Raw genomic sequence first — 21,698 nt, forward strand, 5'->3', positions numbered from 1 at the left:
ATTTTAATGTTTTTATTTCAGGTGTTACTGGGAACAAATGCTTCTATGACAGGACCTATGCCCAGCTTACCTCCAATGCCACGATAAATAAACCAAATTATATAATATTACAATAGTTTGCACTTAATTATGTTATTATTATAAATACACATTATAGTGTTAACATGTCAAATGCTTTAATGTTAGTTATTTGAATAGGTATCTAATTTGTCACTTGGTAATCAAATGAAAATACTGAAATCTTACATTGATATTTGTCAATACCAAAACTGTTTCTTCTGTGAGAATTCTGAAAAGTGCATTTCATACTCTACCTTTATTTTATGTTTTTGTCGCAATGACAAATGAAGTATACATATGATTTTGAGAATGTAGATATTGTTTTGTTAATACCTAATAGAGGAATAAAATGTCTAAAATATAATGCATCAACTTTAATTTTTCTTTCTTTGCTTCGATAATTCTGTCAGCGCCAGAAAAGGCTCTAACCACAAGTATGTAATACATATTTTAGTTTTCCTCCTGGTTTTTTAAATATTACATATAATATGCTCTAGTATGCGCGACTTCGGCCGTGTAGTAAAAGAATAAGCAATGTGATAGGAAGGAGGTAGAATCCATCTATTATCTTCTAAAATTAGACTGGCATCAACTTTAAATAGATGAGTGGGTAGCGCTTATAGTAATTACGTTATTAAATTTTTCCATTTTGAAGTTGATGGAATTTATTTTTATAATAATTTATTTTTACCTTTTTAGAGCAAAATCAAATATAAAAGCTAGGACTAGCTTAATTTTAAAGTTGACACCTGTAGCTATACTTAATATCGATGCGGATTACCCATAGCGCAATATAGTCATTAAGGTACTATTAGTAATTTGGTGCTCTTGCACTTTTATGGAAAGCTCTCTGAGCAGTACATTTTTTTCATCAATCGTTTTGTCTCACTTTAGACGTAGGGTTTACATGATGACAATCAATCTAGACGTTATTAAGGATATTAGTATGTACATGCATATAACAAAAACAAAACGAGTCTTGGCTGTTCAGCACTTAAAAGGTCACTCGCTGGAAGCTAACCCTCAGTGCAGCAGCCATGTCCTGAAAGAATTTAGTACAGGGTTTTATGGTAAACGCAATTTATAATTTTCGTGGTAATTTGAAGAAGAGATTCTGTTAGAAGAGGAACTCACTGGAAGCCAAACCTGAGGCCAGGAGCAATACTACAAAACAGTTTATTACAGGATATTGTTAATCCATTTACGCGAATTGAGTTGCCTTTTTATTACATCTTAAATCAGTTCACACTTGCCGAAAATACGAGTATGTATATACCTAACATACATAAAAAAAACATACAGACGATCATACAACGTTTTTTGATTTAAGAAGTCGGTCAAAAAATGAAAAGCAAACCTGGGTCGTTTAACTTAATGTTTTTTACTTTTTGGTTTTGTTAATTCGACACTATGTTGTCAGTAAGGCTGAATTTATTGAAATTATTTTTTTTGACATAATACGAACAGTGTAAACATACATTGCGTATACAATGACGAATGATTGCGCTTTTATAACCCGGCTCGGGTGACGGGTCACTTACTTGCAGATGTTCTTACAATATACGAATTAACGCTTTTATGTGGAAAAAAACATTAGCAAATACCATCCTATCCTTGTGGATTTGTGTATTCGTGCAAATCTGTTAACTGTTACGTAAGTGACCAGCATTTAACTATAGCACTCTAATGTTATGTCCACAGTGTGAGTAGAAAACAATAAATCAAATAGACATATCTTCTTACCACGAAGAAGGAAAAAAAAATATACTTTGTAGGGTGTACATAATGTCATTTCATAAACATCAATGTCACACGATATGTCAATAGGTATTCAGACTTCAGTTGTCAACAAAGAAAATTATTTAGATCGTTGAAAGTAATTGATTTCAAATGTTATTAATTATTTAAAACAAATTAAATATGGCAAATACAGGTTTATTGCCATTTGTGCGAGGAATAGATTTTACTTGCAATGATTTTAGCGTAAGTATAGTTTACTTTATTATTTGTATCGTGTATGATGTCATATTGCTAACCTCCGGAAGATTTTGGTCTAAATGTTGCTCTAATTTCAGAATGGCAAATTTCCTGATGCGATTCGGTATATGACAGGCCTGCAATGGCTTCGATTAGACAAAACGAGTTTAACGGACATCCCCGAGGAATTGGGGAAACTTATGAAATTGGTAATTAGGTTGATATCTTCTAATGTAATTGAACTGTTTGCATAAGCGATACTTATAAACTTTTAATATTTTTAGGAAAACTTATCGCTGAAGAAAAATGATTTAGAGAAATTGTTTGGGGAATTGACAGAATTGAAATGTCTAAGATCATTAAATGTAAGGCATAATAAAGTCAAAAGTTCTGGAATTCCTGCAGAACTATTTCATTTAGAAGAGTTGACAACACTTGACCTCTCTCACAATAGACTGAAAGAAGTACCAGAAGGATTAGAGAAGGCTAAATCATTGCTTGTATTAAATCTTAGTCATAACAAGTAAGTTTCATATTCAGGGATTTTGTACATATCCAATAGTGAAATAATTATTGAAATAAGACCATTAGTTACTGAGACATAACATTTCATATTACTTCAGTTATCTGGTAGCGATGATTTTATCAAAACCTGTGTATGATAACAAATTGTAAACACTTATTTTGATGGACACATCACTTTTAGAGAGTTAAGAGAATATTGTGAACAAACTAAACAGCTTAAATTAATTTTCTCATGTTGATATCATGTATTCATGTGTCAGTTTATTTGTAAATGCATATTAAATAAAACTTAATAAAATTCATAGTATCATTTATTTTTACAAATAATAGTTTAAATACTTGTGCACTATTTTAGAATTGAAAGCATACCACCAACATTATTTGTGCAGCTGACAGATCTACTATTTTTGGATTTGTCAAATAATGCATTGGAAACCCTGCCCCCTCAGACTAGAAGACTTGTGAACTTGCAAACTCTCATACTAAATGACAACCCACTTGGACTATTTCAGTTGAGGTGAGTTATTAGCCATTTATTAGGTGTTTTTATTTCTTTGAGAATAATAGAAACACAATGTGGTGACTGTGTGGAACTCAGTTGCAGTTACATTTTTAATGAAGAATGTTGAGTTGATCAACTTTGTCTAGACCCCTATGAAACATCATGAATCTATGTGCAGATGAATAGGGAATGGGAAAACAAATGGATTAAATTATTTCTTTTGACAGTTTGCAGTCCCGCAAGTTAGATTGTAATCTAAATGTTTTTACAATCCTATGTTGCCATATTTAAATAATGTGTTTTCTTGCACATTTTATAGGCAATTACCTTCACTGCAAAGCTTGGAAACCCTCCACATGCGTAATACACAACGCACTCTAGCCAACCTGCCAACTTCTCTGGACACCCTCTGCAATTTATCAGATGTGGACTTGTCAATGAATGCCCTCACCAAAGTGCCTGATGCGTTGTATTCATTGCAGAATTTGAAGAGACTTAACCTTAGTGACAATGAGATAAATGAAGTTTCCTCAGGTAAATCAATAATGTTTATTGTATCATATGTGTGTCCTAGGGCCTTGGCACACTAACAATTCATGCCTAATATTGTTGTGTATAAGTGTCATGAAACTAATGTAAATTTTTCTCAGCAATGGATATCTGGCAGAAATTGGAAAATCTCAACTTATCACGAAATAAGCTTACTGCCCTACCACCGTCATTATGTAAATTGCAAAACTTAAGGAGGCTCCATGTTGATGATAATCAGTTGGATTTTGAGGGAATACCATCAGGTATTGGAAAGCTTGGAGCTCTTGAGGTGTTCTCTGCTGCAAATAATTTATTGAAGATGATACCGGAGGGACTCTGCAGGTAAAATAAAATAATTTGATAGAAATACATTTAGAAAGGATTTAGCAAACAATTTTACGAAGTAAATCATTAATAAGTGCAAATATTAACTAGTTGAGTCACGTATATATCTTATGGCAATTTTCTTAAGTTACTACTAAATACAATGATAATTGATTTTTTAGTTTATATTGCAGCCTTTATCTAAGGCCATTAAGATTTAATATGTTTACTTAATTTAATAAGTTCCTCATAATATAGTATCTTATGGCATACTTTTTCCACAGATGTGGTTCTCTCAAAAAATTAAATTTAAGCTGCAATAAGCTCATTACATTGCCAGATGCAATTCATTTGCTAAGTGATTTGGAAAGTCTACAATTACATGGTAATCCAGATCTAGTTATGCCGCCGAAGCCTGTTGAGAGGCCGAAAGGTTCAGGTCTTCAATACTATAATGTGGATTTCTCACTTCAAACACAGTTGCAATTGGCTGGGGCTGCCACACCAGAGTTAGCGGCACCAAATTGTAAGTAGTCTTTTATTTATTTATTATTCTGGTTAGCGTATGAAAAAATTCTTGATAACTTGCATCAAAAATATTTTCCATGAGGAATATTATGCCATTTAGGTTTAATTTTGAAATGTTATAGCGATTTTGCGAATGAATAATGTCATTCGCAATAATAAAGTGTAAACAAAAAATAGTGACAATTATATTTTCTGTAAGAAAGACAAATTATGTTATATCATATTTATTTTTATATTTCCAAGCCAGTATGACATATTAAAAACTTTGACATGGAACATTTATTGATTGTACTAAATATTTATCGTTTATTATGTCACATATTAATATATGACATATTTCGTATGTGCTTTACCTCTTAACCGACAAGTGACACTCACCCGATATATTCTCTATCATATAAACCTCAAAACGCGCCAACAGGCAACGGCAAGTCGGACCCGATAGCGCGCAAGCTGCGCCTGCGCCGCGGGCGCGCGGAGCCCGAGCAGAAGGACTCGGCGGTGATCCTGCGCGGCATGCAGGAGCAGGCCAACACGCAGAACGCGAACGAGCTGCGCGATCAGCCGAATAGCGAGCTCAAGTGAGCGATTTTTTTTTCTTATCAAACAGAGTTACACAGATCTGTTTATAATATGTTTCGAGTAAAAAGTTTTGACAGTTTTTGATAGGACAGGACATGGACGCGAACTCAAAAAAAAAATCTCAGGACAAATCAAATCTTTCCTAGCTATATTTACATTTCACATATGTACGTTGTATATACACAATACATGAGCGCTTAAGTCGGAAGGTTCACTTTCGTTAGACCTACATAAAAAATGTATCATTATTCAGACTGTTTCCATATGTTAAAATGTTCCAAATATCCTTCCTGACAAAGTAACGCGTAAAATAATAGTATGGTGATTATATATTGAATTTAATGGATAGTAGTTTTTATTTTTCAAAATCTTATCCTTTTTTTGTTTCAAAATCCCGCTAATAATATGTCTAAACGCGAAAGTTTGTAAGCATGGGTTGATGTATGTGTGTTTAGTACTCCTTCACAAGTTATCAGCTAATCTGTATGAAATTTGATTCAGAGATAGATTATAATCTGGATTACCACATAAGCTACTTTTTACTCGGGTATCTCGCGAGTGATGCCTTAGTTTTCAAATTTTAATAAGAGATAAAAATTAATTCAAGCAATTTGTTACCAATGTAAATTCTATGTGCAACTATAAATTAACATTTCTACATTGTTTACTCGCATGTTTGTAAACATTTTTATTTATACATTCTCTTACTCATTTGTAAAGATTTATATTTATTAATATGCGGGAAGTTTACAATTCATTTGTCTTTCGTCTATATTTCAAATGTCTCGTCCGACTGAGGAACCATAGAGTTTTGTTGCTTGTGATCTTACTGAATATTTAATTTAGTGTAAAAATTATGGTGTTTCATGTAAAACCACGGTAAATTAATTTGTTGGGTTAAAACTATAAATTGATAAAGAAATAATCGAGAGAAAGATAGAATACTTAATTACACCTTAAAACAAGCGACAAAAAAGAAAAAAAAAATCAATTTCCTATATTTTTATCACATATCCCTTATAATATCCATAAAAAAACGTATCTTATCTAATACCTATTTTATAACTAACTACTATTTATTCTTATTATATTTTTAGACCAAAACGTTGGGATGAAAGTCTGGAGAAGCCGCCATTGGACTATTCGGAGTTCTTTGACGAGGACACTGGCCAAACGCCAGGCTTACAAGTGTGGGAGATTGAGAACTTTATACCGGCTCCTGTTGATGAAGTGAGTATTTTAGCACTAGGACAAGAAAAATAAGAAGATTATAATATTTTTTAATTTAGAAATTCTTAAGGATCCATTAGCGTAAATAGTAGTAGCGGAAAAACAAATTATTTAATATATTTCGATAATAAAATTCTTGCAAATATATAGGTGGCACACGGCAAATTCTTTGAGGGCGACTGCTACATCATATTGAAAACTTCTATTGAAGAGCAGGGTCAGCTTTCTTGGGATATACATTTCTGGATCGGATCTAAAGCTACGGTAAGTACTCATTAATATTTTTTTCATAAGATATATGCAAGTACAATGTTAATCCAAAGAACCGCTATATTCATCAAATAAGTTCATCACAATTAACTGTTTGTATATTTTTTTATTATTTATTAAAATGTTAATGAATTGCATAAATGATGATGATTGCATTGCATTTCTTCATTCTTTAATTCTAGTTAATTTATTCTCACAATGTATCTTATATTTTGATGTTAAAGTACCCAAGTGCAGGGACACTGTAATTGGTAATACCCGGTACAGATCGTCTGTTATGAAAAATGTGTTGTCATATAAAAATTAAATTTCGAATTGCAACGTCACGCCGCGCGTTATCTGCAGCTGGACAAGGGCGCATGCGCGGCGATGCACGCGGTGAACCTGCGCAACTTCCTGGGCGCAAAACGCACGCAGCGCCACGAGCAAGCGGACGAGAGCCCGGAGTTCCTGGCGCTGTTCCCGCTGCCGCCTGTATACATTAACGGCAGCAGAACGCCGTCCGGCTTCTTCACCGTCGATGATCCAGTGAGTCTTTTGTGATGTTGTATGTTGTAAAAATATATATTTTTTAATGCTGTCAAATAGATCACTAGGGTGAAGGCTGGAAATGGTGCTCTTTAAGCTCTTTTCGCAGAGTAAAAAATGAAAAGTGTAGTACCGTGTCGCCTAAGGGGGTATGGGGCACTTTGTATTATAGACTTGTTTTACTGATCGATTTCTTTTTGGAGTTAATTTTCGAAATTTCTTGGTTTCCGTTTATTGGGGCTTACATAATTTCACGTTATTATTAAATTTGACTACATTTTATTGATTTTTCTACAGTACATTATACATTAGTAAAACATACAGGTCATCTTTTATGTATTATCATAATTTTCAGCATTATGTTACCCGTTTGTACCGTGTGCACGGAGCTGGCAGTAGTATCCACTTAGAGCCAGTAGCCGTAGAGGCTGCTTCACTCGATCCGAGATACGTCTTCGTGCTCGACACAGGATTGATTATATATTTGTGGTAAGTTGTAACACTACACGAACTATGATGAAATAAAAGCTGTGCTCAAGCTTCTTCACTTATAAATTTTTGTCCAGGAATGGCAAGAAAGCTAAGAATACGCTCAAATCGAAAGCTCGTCTGTTTGCGGAGAAAATTAACAAAGAAGAAAGGAAGAATAAGGCGGAGTTAATAACGGAACCCCCGGGCAAGGAACCCAGAAGCTTTTGGGAAGTTCTTGGTTACGATGGGGATATGCCTTTTGTTCCTGAGGTATGCTTTGTAACACACATGTAACACTATTGTATATTTGATGCATATTTCATAGACAAACCGTCTTATTTCTTTCAGGGTTACCTTTACCAGATTTAAGAATAAAATCAAAACATGTATATCAAATTTAGTGCAACTCTTATATATCTTGTTCGAACATTTTATAATAGTATGACATTAGTTCTTTTTGCACTGCTTAATTACACCGACTTGTCCCCCCCCCCAAGGAGCACGTGCCGGACGAGTTCAGCTGGCCGGCGCCGCGCCTGTACCGCGTGGAGCTGGGCATGGGCTACCTGGAGCTGCCGCAGGCGGAGCGCGCGCCGCTCGCCCGCGACGTGCTCGCCACGCGCAACGTGTACATACTGGACGCGCGCCTCGACGTGTTCGTGTGGTCAGTGGACCTGGACCTAGACCTGGACATGCCTATATTAAGCCATATTTCGGACTTTTAACCATTCTTTCTATCCATACGTCAATCCTTTCCTATCCTTTTCCCCTGAGAAGCAGTCATCGCATACGCAAAGGCCTAACTCTGCGAATGTTTTGGACGGTGGTGCTGGCCTACTATCAGGCGAACCACCAGCTCAGTTGCCCTCTATAACATAAAATTACAACTTTTTCTAATTACTTGACTATTTAGAGAATCCGGTTTATGACGGCATTCATGGGACTAGTCGAATACATAGATGAATATATTTTTTTACATACCTAACCTTCAAAATTAAAAATGCAACAAAATTGAACGATCAAAAGATTTTTATCCACATTAAAAATAGTAATAGCAACGTTAACCTGACCCCAGGTTCGGCAAGAAGTCGTCGCGGCTGGTGCGCGCGGCGGCGGTGAAGCTGGCGCAGGAGCTGTTCAACATGGTGCCGCGGCCGCCGCACGCGCTCGTCACGCGCCTGCAGGAGGGCACCGAGACGCAGGTGTGACTCTCTTCGATAACGAACGACTCCTTATCCTGTCAAAGTTATTTGAACACGAACATATTATATTACTGTCGTGGTTGTATTGGTGATATTTGAACGTTATTTGATAATTTCGGTAAAACTGCTGTAAATCGCTACAAATTGCAAAAAAAAAATTCTTTGGAAGTTCTATGGAACCATTATTATGTAAACATATTACCTATGTATTAAATCTAAAATTTACATAATTGGAAAAGACTACTACAGAGTTTCTTGCCAACTCTTCTCTGCAGTAACTACTTTCCGAACCTTATGAAAATGTAAAAAATGTGTTATGACGATTCAAAAGTGCTTGTTTAAGAAGTCTGATTGAATAAATAAATGTTTGAGTTTGAGTTTGAAATTAACATTATCAAATAACATTTTGACCTTTATATTGTAAACTACTTATATAAATGTTTGTCATTTCTGTTTTAACATGACTTTATTTGGAACAATTAAGCACATACTCGTTTTCCCATCAGGTTTTCAAGACATACTTCCTGGGTTGGGAAGAGGTGATCGCAGTGGACTTCACCCGCACTGCGGAGTCTGTCGCCCGCACTGGGGCCGACCTGGCTGGATGGGCAAGAAACCAGGAGACCAAGTATGTAGAGCATTAAATGTTAATAATAAATAAATTATTCAGATTCTGAATTTGTTGGTCTCATTCCAAAATATTACGTCGCTGAAGTTACATAGGTATTATATGATCAATGTGAGATGATTCTAGATTGTATGTGATGGCAATAAAAACAAAAAAGAAATTGCAGAATCAGTGTCTTTATTATAATGTAAATAGTAACTAATCGGATATAACAATTTCAGAACGGACCTATCAGCACTATTCACACCCCGCCAGCCGGCCATGTCAGCGGCTGAAGCGAAAACCCTCGCCGATGAGTGGAACGAGGATCTTGAAGCAATGGAAGCTTTCGTTTTAGAAGGAAGGCACTTTGTACGGCTACCTGATAACGAGCTGGGAGTGTTCTACAGCCACGACTGCTACGTGTTTCTATGCAGATACGTGTTACCGGCGGTGGATGATGATGAAGGAGAGGAAATCGATGAAGATGTTGAAGCCGAGTCAGCATCCTGGGTGGTGTACTTCTGGCAAGGTCGGAAGGCTCCCAACATGGGCTGGTTGACTTTCACGTTCGGTTTGGAGAGGAAGTTCAAACAGCTGTGTAAGAGATTGGATGTGGTGAGGACCCATCAGCAACAGGAGAGCTTGAAGTTCATGGCGCATTTCAAGAGGAGATTCATTATTAGGGACGGCAAGCGGAATGCGAAAGTGGTGAGGTGTTTTGCTAATTATTGCTATATCGTTTAGATTTAGTAGGTAGCATTTATTCGCCTTGCTTTGTTTATGTTAAAGTTTCACAAATATCGAATATGCCCATGTACTCTTTCGAGGTAGTGTGTAATATGTTAAAATTTATTTTTTCATTAATATACACATAATAAAATCTTGAGAACCATTGTATATCTATGACAAATGAATAAACAATATATATAAATACTCATAAGATTACACTGGACAGGAGGGTCGGCAACCAGTGGAACTGTTTGAGCTGCGCAGTAATGGCTCCGCGTTGTGCACCCGCCTGGTGCAGGTCAAAGCTGATGCCACACAACTTAACTCGGCATTCTGGTAAGATTTTTAACTTTACTTTATTGGTAAGAAACACTTATTCAAGTGAATCTTTTCTTTAATAACAAATACAACCATATATACGTTTTAAGCAAATATATATTAATGTGTGTTAAAGTGGAAATTGTGATTGTTTGTAACTTCAAATAGCTTTAACCAATTTTATAAATTATGACATTCAGTAAAAAGTGTTTCTAATAGTTTGCCGTTGCCGCTTTAGCAAAAAATAATAAAAACATATACAGTTGCCATGATAATAAATTGGATTTGTAGCATATTTTTTGCAGTTGCTCTTTCGCTTATTTTTAGGGTACTCATTGTATCGAGAGTCCTACTTGCACCTATCTTTATTTTTCTACCCTCACATACATTTGACTTATCATCAGCTACATCCTGAACGTGCCGCTGGAGGGCGCCAAGGAGACGTCGTCCGCGATCGTGTACGCGTGGGTCGGCGCCCGCTGCGACGCCGACTCGGCGCGCCTCATCGAGCTCATCGCCGAGGAGAAGTTCAACAGCCCCTGGGTCAGCCTGCAGGTGAGCTGTCATATGTCAGACTAGCTTTCCGCTCTCGGCTTTTCATGCGTTGTGAGATGAAAAAAAAAATGCAGTCTTTGGTTGTCTGTGCCCTGTGGTACATATATATGCTTTAGGCTATAATTATATGTACCACATGGTACAGACGAAGCCAGGGCGGACCGCTAATACTTCATTCATATCATTTATTACTTATCTATTATTAACCCTTGAAAAAATCCACTTCATACATATCTGTATATTATAAAATGTATCATGTAGGTGTTAACTGAAGGCAGCGAGCCAGACAACTTCTTCTGGGTGGCGTTGGGCGGCCGCAAGCCGTACGACACCAGCGCTGACTTCCTCAACTACACGCGACTGTTCCGCTGCTCCAATGAAAAGGGTTATTTCACCGTGTCGGAGAAGTGTACCGATTTCTGCCAGGTTTGTTACCATTGTTACTAAATTTTATTAATTCTCGATTTTTTTTTTCCATTTCTTTTTTTCTTCTTCAGTTTTAAAAGAAATAACCATGAAAAATAGTGTCTGATTTGATCTGAGAAAGATTATGAGTTAATTTGTCCAATCCTTCGATAATTTTTTTCTTTTTATATTGTAGTAAATAACCATTTCAAAACTGTGTTCTTATTGTTCAACTAGCTGCGCCCCGCGGTTTCACCCGCGTAAGTCTGTATCCCGCAGGAATATCGGGATATAAAGTTGCCTATATGTTATTCCAGTTGTCCAGCTATGTACGTACGTACCAAATTTCATTGCAATCGGTTCAGTAGTGTTTGCGTGAAAGAGCAACAAACATACACACATCCTTACAAACTTTCGCATTCATAATATTATATATAGACATTTATTTTTTTTTGTATTATTCTTTATTGAATGTATAAGTTATAAACAATGATTGAAAAAGCACCCCTTTTAAATTCTTATTTCATTGTGTGAAGGACGATCTGGCGGACGACGACATAATGATCCTCGACAACGGCGAGCAGGTGTTCCTGTGGCTCGGCGCCAAGTGCTCCGAGGTTGAGATCAAGCTCGCCTACAAATCCGCACAGGTAGCTATTGCTCTAGGTTTTGTTTACGATCAAATGTTGCTATTTACGTAGAAAGTTATTGGTCCGATTCTAATATTTTGAAAAGGAAAAGGTTAAACTAATTTAAATTTGTCTATAAAATATTATAGGTATAGATAATTTAAAGTATTATATTCTACTTATCCTCTTGGCTATTGTTATTGTGAGTAATGACATGAAAGACAGAAAGACATTACAATTTACGTGACTTTACTATTTATTCTGTAAGCGCACAAATATAGAATAAAAATAAAAATAATATATAATTAAAAAAAAATATGTAGTTGTCCTAGCTGCAGTGTTAAACTGGTTTTAGGTTTCACTGTTATTTTTTTTATACCATGTTATGAATATTAAAACCGGTAGTCTTAATTGTTTGCTTCCATTTTGAAATAATTGATTAGACTCATATTTCTGTCCATATTTCTATTAATTTTTTTTTTATAAATAATATTTACTAATCTGATTAATGTTTTAGTGTATGTATGTCAATATCAATGTAGAAAACTAGTGGATTTAAATGTCTTTTTTATTTATTTACAAGGTATATATCCAGCACATGAATACTGTGCAACCAGATAGACCAAGGAAGTTGTTCCTCACACTGAAAGACAAGGAGTCTCGCAGGTTCACCAAGTGCTTCCATGGCTGGGGAGAGCATAAAAGACCTCCAGAATAAGAAAAACTATCATTAGTATTAACAAATTCATTGATATAGTATTGCTATTGCTACATGATATCACTCATTCTTAATTTATCTTACTATTTTTTTTTTTGCCTTAAATACTCTTCTTGTCTGATTTTATTTAAAGATAATTAATTCTTTAAATCATTTAATAGCTACATGCTATATCAATGAATTAAAAGTAATTTAACCATTATTCATTTGATTATTTAAGATTTCATTAATAACTGACACTTTATTAATAAATAATTTGTATACAAATGTAAACATTTAAAAGCAGGGGGGGGAATTTCAAATTAAATGGAAGACAAATCATATACCGTTATCAGTACTAGAAGAAAATAAAATACTAGTCATTATCTCTTACTTCTTTCCCTTATTTTGCTATTTAAATTGAAATATTGTCAGTTTGAAGATATTTTGTATATATCCACAAGGATGTAATGTTTATATGTGTGACGGAAGGCCTACTAAGGATAGCACTGTCATATTCTGATACTGCTAAACATTTGAATGTAACTTGTGAAAGTTGTGTTATATCAATACTTTGAAGTGTTTTACAGTACTCATATTTTATAATATCTGATTTCTGTAAATATACTCTTTATAGTGCACACAGAAAGTTATCATGCAAATAAAAGACTGAATCATGCCATTTCACCTTTATTTGTCATTTTCACTTAAAACAAGCACAAGGAACTATAATAAGATGGCATTTTTGAATATAAATTAAAACAGTTTGACTAGCTTAATTCTCAGATAGTTACAAGCCATGAATATTAATTAAAAAAAAACTATAACCATACTAATTCAAATGTAAATATGCCAATAAAGAAATATATAATATGTAAGTTTTAGGCAATGTGTAAATATTTTATAAGAATGAAGCATCTTAATATGATACAATTTGATTTTATTTCATTATTATACAATATTTTGTGAATGTGTTCTGCACAAATATTATAGTATTTCTTTTTGTAACCATCCTACAATAAAATTTAACAATATAAGTAACTTTTTTTTAAGCCCGCTTCAGTGCTAATGTCTATACAAGAAGAGATTCGTAACAAAATATTAGTAATTAATGATACTTAAACTTATCTAGTCATCGTCATCATCGTCATCAGATGGTACGAACAATTCATTTTCTTCTAAGAAGTTAGCAATATTCTTGCTGATGGCCGCGCCAATGAGTAGCCCTGGAATCACTGCGCATACAATACTCAAAAGGCCAAAAGGAGTTTTCTCGGGTTCTGGAAGTATAGCTCCACTAGGTGTTGTTGTTGCCGATCGCTTCGGTATTATGATATATTTTCTGAAATTAACATCGTTTTGTAAAGCAAAACGTGTAAATCGCCTCAAATACATTTTGATTATTTTATTTTCTCAAGTTTTAAAATGAGGAAATTCCTAAATAATTAGCTTTTTTAACAGAGGCAGTCCGTTCTTGACTTTGATGCTGTCAGATGTCACACCTACAGATTAAAACTGTATTCACAGATTAAGAACTAGTTACTACGTAAACTGTATTATCATACTACTCTTTGGATTAAAAACTAGGTACTCCATAATAGTCGCACCATATTTCAACGTAGATAAAAATGTAAAATCGATTAATCATATTCAACTTTGAACCAAGTTATTATTGTGACCGGTTAAGTAGCTTAATTAGAAAATTTGCGTTAAGTTTTAAATTTTTCATTTGTACTTATATATTTCGTATGATAGTAATGTGCTTTTAAATAAATGGTGTCATGTCACAAGACTTATTAATATGTAAAACGATCTCGAATCCATTCGTAGATAGATTTCTGAACCCATGGTGTCTTCTAAATTACTCTTAATGTCCATTATCTTCAATGAAAATTATATATTCAATGCCTTAATATTGGACAGTGTGATCAGAAGCCTCTTATTTCTAAAGCTGTATCTGAATTTGGAAAATCAATTCAGTGAAGTATGATAAGCTCTTTAGTACATACCATGTAATATATAATTTAGAAGGTAGGTTAGCAGCTATCCCCCCTACTGTGGAGGCTTCGCTCAGCGGTCATTAATCTGTGCATTATTATTGTCAATGTCAAATGTCAATTATTGTCAATGGTATAAAAATATGACATCAAATTTAATAAATAACAAATTGACCGTAATTACAAATATATATTTAGCAACAATAATAAATAAAAAATAAAATGAATATAACACTAACCAGCTTGGAAGCTTTGATATGTAAGTAATATTCTGTACTATCTCGCAAAATAAAATTTTTTAATAGAATATATATTAACTTTTATCTTTAGTGAAAGCAACACATGAATCTTTACCGCAACCTGATGGAGCCGCGATAGAAGCGTTCTGTGCTATTATGCGAGATGCTGCTGAAGGTCCTCATCTTGCTGCGCAGGCTCTCGCATCTCGTATCCACGTACAAAATGCAAGAGAAGCAATTTTAGCATTGTCTATGTTGGATCGCTGTATGCGTAAGAGCGATTCCAATTTTCACGCTGAAATTGGTAAATTCCGCTTTTTAAATGAAATGATAAAATTAGTGTCTCCTAAGTATTTAGCTGATAGGACAGCACCTGAAGTTAGGACCAGGGTGAGTTTCCTCTTAAGTTCTCATTAAATTTTTTAAAGTTTCATTTATGTTATAAAGAATATTTAGGTTTATAATAAAAACATTGTATAATATGATTGTCTAGGTTCTTCAACTACTTCATGCTTGGTCAATCGAGTATCCTAAGGAGACAAAATTTAAAGTGGCCTATGACATGCTTAAAAATCAAGGTGTTATTAAAGAGACACCACAGCCACTTCCACCTGAAGATGTAGCTGTAACCTCTAGGCCTAGAGCTAAGAATGCTATTTTTGAAGATGAGGAAAAGTCTAAGCTACTTCAGAAACTCTTACAGAGTAAGAAACCTGAAGATCTACAACATGCAAACAGATTAATTAAAACTATGGTCAAAGAGGTAACTTACTTTTATTTTAATTGTTATAATATTTTGCATCAGAATAACTTAGGACTTATTAATTAGCTTCTTTACTAGAAAGTTAAAAATTAAATTAACATTAAGTGAAGTGATAATGTATGCATTTATTTATTTAACACTTTATTGTGCTGGTATACAAATAAACATCATAAAAATGCATTATTATTATACAGGAAGAAAAGAGAAATGAAGCAAACAGTCGTCGAGCTCAGGAAGTTAGCGCGGCACTAGACAGTGCAGATCTCTTGAGGGACATGCTCGACCATGCTGAGGAGGCCTCTGCTGATGAAGAGCAGCTCATTCATGAATTACATGCAAGTTGCACCAGATTACGACCCGTATTACAGCATCTGGCCGCATCTGAGGCACAAGCTGAAAACCTCAGTAAGTTATTTATAGTAGTTGCTGTTAATATTTTTGTATATTTATAGGGAAAATGATTTTGCAAGGTTATTGTGAATATTTTTTCTAATTTGTATTTTTGAAAGAAGTGTATATGCTCTACTTCTAATTAAAACTATTCTACCAATTTAAGCCACAAAGTTTGGTTGTACATTTAAAAACATTTATCTCAGGAAATACTTGATCTTAAGATTGAGAAATTTAAAAACTCCTTCACCATTGTATATGTATACTAGTGGTCAGCCCCGGCTTTGCCCATGGTACATATATAGCTTTCCTCAATAAATGGGCTATCTAACACTGAAAAAAGTTTCAATTCGGACCAGTACTTCCTGGGATAAGTGCATGTAAACAAAGAAACAAACCAACAAACTCTTCAGCTTTATAATATTAGTATAGATTATCCTTGAGTGCCATAATACAATATACCATTGGGGCAATCTTAATTAACAATCATTAAAAATATATGTTATTATTAAATTTATCCTCATTGGCTCAATAATGGAGATTATTAGAAATAATTTGGGACTCAAATGGCAATTACTATATCATAGCTATATGTATATAGCATTGATAAGTATATTTGTTTTATGTTAATGTTATACATTATGAATTTTCCTTATTAACTCTATAACGAAACTATTATTCCTAATAAACACAATTATATATTATATAACAAACATAGTAATAGTACCAGCTCATAAGACCAAATTTTATCAAAGTTTGAGGCGGGCAAGCTCTATTGGCTCTTTCAATAAATATAAGATGCACCAAATCACTGCTCATTTTATATTTTTTTTTTGGGGGGTTTTGTTTTAATTCTCATAATCCAGGCAGATATTGCTTATGAGCAATAAGGTTACCTATTTACCCTGATATATATTACATAGTTTCTTGCCAGCTCTTCTCTATAGAAACTGCCATCCAAACCGGTGGTAAATGTTATAACTGTGTAATATGACAATTTAAACTTGCTTCTATAGGATGTCTAGTTGAATGAATAAAAGGTTGAGTTTGAGTTTATAATGTTTCTTTCCTTTCTTTGTAGTTTGAGTTTATAATGTTTCTGTCCTTTCTTGTTTTCATTCATCCTAATTTGTTTATCATCAAATTGTGTTGTAATGTATTATAGTATCAAATCTACTTTTCAGACGATATTCTACACGCAAGTGACGTCCTAGATAAAGTGTTTGATAAATACAACAAATTCAATGCAGAGAAGAGGAACAGAGTTAGAACTCAAAACGCTCCGGGAGCAAACAATGACAGCTTATTAGACTTTGCGGGAGGAACTACTGTGAGAGAGAATGAGTTAGAAAATAAAGTAATAGATGAGTTAGGTGATATATTTTCGAGTGAGAATAGTGGCGCTTCAGTGCAGCCACTCAAACCAGTGAATTTGATGGACAATGGTATAACATTCCCATATATTCTTGTACACTTTTTTACAACACTCAATTACTTATACTAATTATAAGTATTCTTTGCATATACTGTGTGCTCAAACCAAGTTTTGTTTTTATAGATGACACAAGTCTACTGGGCAATAAAACAAAAAAAGTCGAGGGTTGGAATGACTTGGATTCCCTTGGAGAACAACTTCTGAAGCAGTCTTTGCCAGAAAACGCCAAAAGAATTGATAATTTCAATTAGTATGTATATTATATTTTTCTGTTGTATTTCGTATTTGAAGGTGTTTATTTCTATTTGTCCATAATTTTTCGATTCTCAATTTTGTTCTATTTAGTTGAGATTCTGTAAATAATAATATGAAACATGTTTTAGTAAAACAACCAAGAAGATCCCAATGAATGCTTTAGAAAAATCATCATCAAAACATGAAATCCCTCAAAGGAATAGTGAAACTCTTCTTGATCTTGATTTCTTCACAAAAAAGCAAGATGAAAGCACAAACTTATCGCCAGTTGCTCCTTCTGCCAATTCCGTAACACCCAATGATGACATAATGGTTGATATAACGGATACACCATCAAACATTTTGAATAATAACACAAAATCTAATAGTGCATTAGATAAAATATTAGATTTAGGTGTTCCATTAGAAAATACGAATAACACTCAAACCACAGACAATAGAGAAATAACTATAGCTGAGGAACAAAAAGAAAAAGTAAAACATGAAGTGAAGTCCCTATCTGATATAAATGTTACGTTACAAAGTGTGCATCCAAGTAAAGTTCCTCCGTTAACTGCATTTGAGGAAGAAGATGGAGTGACAGTTGTGTTACATTTTTGCAAAGATAAGCCCAGGCCTGATGTAAATGTTATTGTGGTATCCACAAGGAGTAAGCATGAAGCTGCTATAGAAGATTATAAGTTTCAGGCTGTTGTTCCAAAGGTTTGTTGATATTTATCTTATAGGAATCTTCACAAAGATCAACCTCAACCTATCAGAAGTGTAGATCTTAAACAAACTCCGTTTAAATAAATGTCGATATAATGTACAAATAGATTTATTTAGTACTTTACAGCAGAATCAATTGTTCTACGATCAAGAAGGATCTTGCTAGTTGTAAATATTTTTTTTATTAATTTAAAATTTATTGTAACTTAATCTTCAGATGTATCTTAATATAAAACATTATTCTATCCAGGGTTGCAAGGTCCGCCTGTTGACACCTTCTAGTACTAGCCTGCCCGCGTTTAACCCGTTCCTGCCGCCGCCCGCGCTCACACAAGTTATGTTGGTGGCGAGGCCCCCCTCCCACCCACAAATTGATCTGAAGTTTGTCATCACTTACACATGCAACGATGATATGTACTCAGAGATGGGCGAGGTCAAACAACTACCACTCGACGATGTATAGTCGACATGCACGCTCTGACATTGAGCTCATGCTTATTGTTATTAATATCGAATTGTCAGTTGTCAATTGGTTAAAAAAAAAAACGTGAGAAGGTATAAGCATGAGTTCTTTCAGCTTTGTGTTTTATTTTCTTGTGTATTTATAGTTTCACTTAATGAACAAACGCAATGACTGTTTATTTTAAATATAGGTTAAGTTTTATTTGTACTTCGATTTAATTTTATACGTCGATTCTAGTCCAAAAAATCTAAATTGCATTTATGAACATTCCATGTGACTTAATTAGAATTTATTTTGATGTTGGAATACAGTATTATGTATAAGAGAATCTATTATAATATGATAATTTTATGAGTCCTAGTATTGGTGTTGTGTAGAAATTAATGTGATGCATTTATTATGTACAACATAAAAAATCAAGTTCTGACTACAGTGCAATAGACATTCGGAGATGTTTTATGCTTAGTATAAAAATGTTAAAAATAAAAATATATTATCTGCTTAGAAATGTATTTTATTTATATACCCCACGTAAGATCTATCTTTGCAAATCTTTGTCAAGGAAATCTGAATTGCAAATCAATTCTATTTTCCTTGACAACGTGCTACTAGATAGAATTTTCGTTAAGATTTTTACACACTTTCAAAGTAGGCAGGTTACAAAGTATTACTTTGTACCTTGCCTACTTTTTTCGGGCCCTATTTAAAATTTAATTAATGAAAAACTGATACATTCTGAACATTAATTAGTTAACCGTAACAGCACGAACTTACTATCTGTTCGCCCGTTGTACATATGTATAGCCTATGTCACTCGGCGAAGTTTCAGCATTCTAATGATGATAGAATTTTGCAAAATCGGTCCAGTAGTTTTTTAATTTATCCATTACAAACAAACAAACAAAAAATCTAATTCTTTCCTCTTTATAATATTAGTATGGATGACATTTATAAATTACATACAATTTGATAATTCATTCTTTTCATCCAGTATCAGCTCTTATTAGTAGCAGCTCGGTATCCCGCTCTAATATAAAAAAAAGTATGATAAGCAAAGGTCGACTTCACTCCGTATCACAATATAATGAATATATTTTGTACCGTAATGAAGGCTTAATAAAACGATTTGTAAGTTAACGATACAATACAAATAAACACAACAGTATGTCAAGATATTCTTCATTACAAAAACGGTAGGTATTTACATTAGATAGAAATATTTATACAATAAATGCAAGAACAAAACGTCAATGTAATCTAGACTGAGTTTTCTTAACCTAGTAGTGACGATCCTTTACACAAAGTAATGATCGTATTTTTTATTGGTTAATAATATGAACACAACTTCATTTCATTTTATTTAAAACCAACAACGTTTCAGTTTCCATAAACAACAACGTCAGTACTCGTATAATTCTGTCAAATTAAATAACCAATAAAATTTTTTTCACATAGAAACCAAGGGTACATGTTATAGTATGTTATATTTAACAATTTCGTAAACCCAACAATACAAAATTATTACAAATACGGCAAATTTTTCTATTTCGCAGGTTCAACATTCAACTGAGGTACCTATGATTAAGGTTTAAATAATATTTAAACAGGTTGATCGCGAAAAGCAAGAGCTGTGATAGGTTTCTGATGACCGCAGTACTCTCTCTCCAGAGTTCCTTTTTCGAGATCCCACAACCGCGCGTAGCTGTCCGAAGAACCTGTGAATTTTGTTGTTATAAGTCATTTATCAATTGGTTGTATTATAATCCTACTATCTTATCTCACTAATATTATATCTTAATATATAAAATTCTCGTGTCACAGTTTTCGTTGCCAAACTCCTCCGAAACGGCTGGACCGATTCTTATGAAATTTTATGTGCATATCGGGTAGGCCTGAGAATCGGCCAACATCTATTTTTTATCCCGATATTCCTACGGGATACGGACTTACGCGGGTGAAACCGCGGGGCGCAGCAAGTTATATATAAATGCGAAAGTTTGTAAGGATGTGTGTGTGTTTGTTGCTCTTTCACGGAAAAACTACCGAACCGATTGCAATGAAATTTGGTAGGTAGATAGCTGAACAACTGGAATAACATATAGGCAACTTTTTATCCCGATATTCCTACGGGATACGGTATCACACGGGTGAAATCGCGGAACGCAGCTAGTATGTTATAAATTAAGCCTGCATTTATACGTTATACCGTTTCTAAACTAGTAGGACAGGTTAGCCATTATGACCAAAATCCCAAAAAAAAATTACAAAATCAACGAACTTAACACAAATCTTAACCATTAATAATAGAACCACTTAGGCTTAGGAATCCAATATCGATATTAAATTACATACGAAAATTAAACACAGACTCTGTCCATTAACAATTAATTGTTTCTTAAAACTCTGATTACAAAACCAGCATTCCTTATTGCACTATTTGCTAAAAAAATTTATTTTATAATTACTGTAATCTCACACATGCGATTTTACTAACCAACTGCTATGTATGTATGTATGTACCTGTGAACAAATACCGCGAGTCGATAGTGAAGGCCGCGTCCCACACCCAGCGCTGGGTGTCGTGGCGCAGCTCGCGCGCCAGCGACCAGTCGCGGGTGCGCCACACCCGCGCCGAGCAGTCACCGGACGTCGTCACTAGCATACTGTGAGCGGGACCTTCAGTTAATGACGTGTACATACACATGTGTATGAGAAACATTTCTGTGTGTGAGCGTGGGTGTGTGTGTGTGTTTTGTGTGTGTGTGTGTGTGTGTG

General features: G+C 34.3%; 5 protein-coding genes across 5 annotated transcripts in view; 3 read left to right on the top strand and 2 right to left on the bottom strand.

Moving 5' to 3' along the window:
• Positions 1 to 432, top strand: part of LOC119838729 (mitochondrial import receptor subunit TOM22 homolog) — a 3,123-nt gene extending 2,691 nt beyond the window's left edge. The window contains exon 5 of the mRNA XM_038364818.1: positions 22 to 432. Coding sequence (XP_038220746.1) covers positions 22 to 87 — 66 coding nt within the window. The 3' untranslated portion in view covers positions 88 to 432. The remainder of the gene's footprint in view (positions 1 to 21) is intronic.
• A 1,460-nt stretch (positions 433 to 1,892) lies between these two features.
• Positions 1,893 to 12,837, top strand: LOC119838745 (protein flightless-1). The gene is made up of 22 exons (XM_038364843.1): positions 1,893 to 2,043; positions 2,136 to 2,246; positions 2,322 to 2,560; positions 2,918 to 3,079; positions 3,384 to 3,598; positions 3,715 to 3,937; positions 4,204 to 4,445; positions 4,869 to 5,028; positions 6,127 to 6,259; positions 6,410 to 6,523; positions 6,875 to 7,057; positions 7,413 to 7,546; positions 7,624 to 7,798; positions 8,026 to 8,192; positions 8,604 to 8,730; positions 9,237 to 9,358; positions 9,580 to 10,048; positions 10,296 to 10,405; positions 10,792 to 10,942; positions 11,204 to 11,368; positions 11,884 to 11,997; positions 12,560 to 12,837. Exons 1-22 carry the CDS (start codon positions 1,981 to 1,983, stop codon positions 12,692 to 12,694), a joined length of 3,714 nt encoding a protein of 1,237 aa, XP_038220771.1. The 5' UTR covers positions 1,893 to 1,980; the 3' UTR covers positions 12,695 to 12,837.
• A 916-nt stretch (positions 12,838 to 13,753) lies between these two features.
• On the bottom strand, positions 13,754 to 14,386 carry LOC119838746 (essential MCU regulator, mitochondrial). The gene has a single exon (XM_038364844.1). It carries the CDS (start codon positions 14,066 to 14,068, stop codon positions 13,802 to 13,804), a length of 267 nt encoding a protein of 88 aa, XP_038220772.1. The 5' UTR covers positions 14,069 to 14,386; the 3' UTR covers positions 13,754 to 13,801.
• Positions 14,387 to 14,581: 195 nt separating this feature from the next.
• On the top strand, positions 14,582 to 19,440 carry LOC119838747 (ADP-ribosylation factor-binding protein GGA3). The gene is made up of 8 exons (XM_038364845.1): positions 14,582 to 14,929; positions 15,001 to 15,299; positions 15,403 to 15,672; positions 15,867 to 16,077; positions 17,247 to 17,507; positions 17,621 to 17,747; positions 17,881 to 18,454; positions 18,711 to 19,440. The coding sequence occupies exons 1-8, from the start codon at positions 14,893 to 14,895 to the stop codon at positions 18,921 to 18,923; spliced, it is 1,992 nt and encodes a 663-aa protein (XP_038220773.1). The 5' UTR covers positions 14,582 to 14,892; the 3' UTR covers positions 18,924 to 19,440.
• Positions 19,441 to 20,086: 646 nt separating this feature from the next.
• The window catches only part of LOC119838749 (target of rapamycin complex subunit lst8), a 13,696-nt gene continuing 12,084 nt past the window's right edge, over positions 20,087 to 21,698 (bottom strand). Inside the window, exons 6-7 of the mRNA XM_038364846.1 lie at positions 21,444 to 21,586; positions 20,087 to 20,638 (exon numbers count right to left, since the gene is read on the bottom strand). Of these exons, the coding sequence (XP_038220774.1) occupies positions 20,523 to 20,638; positions 21,444 to 21,586 (259 nt within the window). The 3' untranslated portion in view covers positions 20,087 to 20,522. The remainder of the gene's footprint in view (positions 20,639 to 21,443; positions 21,587 to 21,698) is intronic.

This window comes from Zerene cesonia, unplaced genomic scaffold (assembly GCF_012273895.1).
Source record: "Zerene cesonia ecotype Mississippi unplaced genomic scaffold, Zerene_cesonia_1.1 Zces_u004, whole genome shotgun sequence".
Classification (NCBI taxonomy): Eukaryota; Metazoa; Arthropoda; class Insecta; order Lepidoptera; family Pieridae; genus Zerene; species Zerene cesonia.

What these genes read in the sequence shown, in the direction of transcription:
- LOC119838747 (XM_038364845.1), top strand. Translation starts at nt 14,893, where the DNA reads ATGAATATAACACTAACCAGCTTGGAAGCTTTGATAT. An exon ending in AGTGAATTTGATGGACAATG is followed by an intron (nt 17,508 to 17,620) that starts GTATAACATTCC and finishes TTGTTTTTATAG; the next exon opens with ATGACACAAGTCTACTGGGC. An exon ending in AGAATTGATAATTTCAATTA is followed by an intron (nt 17,748 to 17,880) that starts GTATGTATATTA and finishes AACATGTTTTAG; the next exon opens with TAAAACAACCAAGAAGATCC.
- LOC119838746 (XM_038364844.1), bottom strand. Translation starts at nt 14,068, where the DNA reads ATGTATTTGAGGCGATTTACACGTTTTGCTTTACAAAACGATGTTAAT.
- LOC119838745 (XM_038364843.1), top strand. Translation starts at nt 1,981, where the DNA reads ATGGCAAATACAGGTTTATTGCCATTTGTGCGAGGAATAGATTTTACT. An exon ending in GGATCGGATCTAAAGCTACG is followed by an intron (nt 6,524 to 6,874) that starts GTAAGTACTCAT and finishes CGTTATCTGCAG; the next exon opens with CTGGACAAGGGCGCATGCGC. An exon ending in CAACTTAACTCGGCATTCTG is followed by an intron (nt 10,406 to 10,791) that starts GTAAGATTTTTA and finishes ACTTATCATCAG; the next exon opens with CTACATCCTGAACGTGCCGC.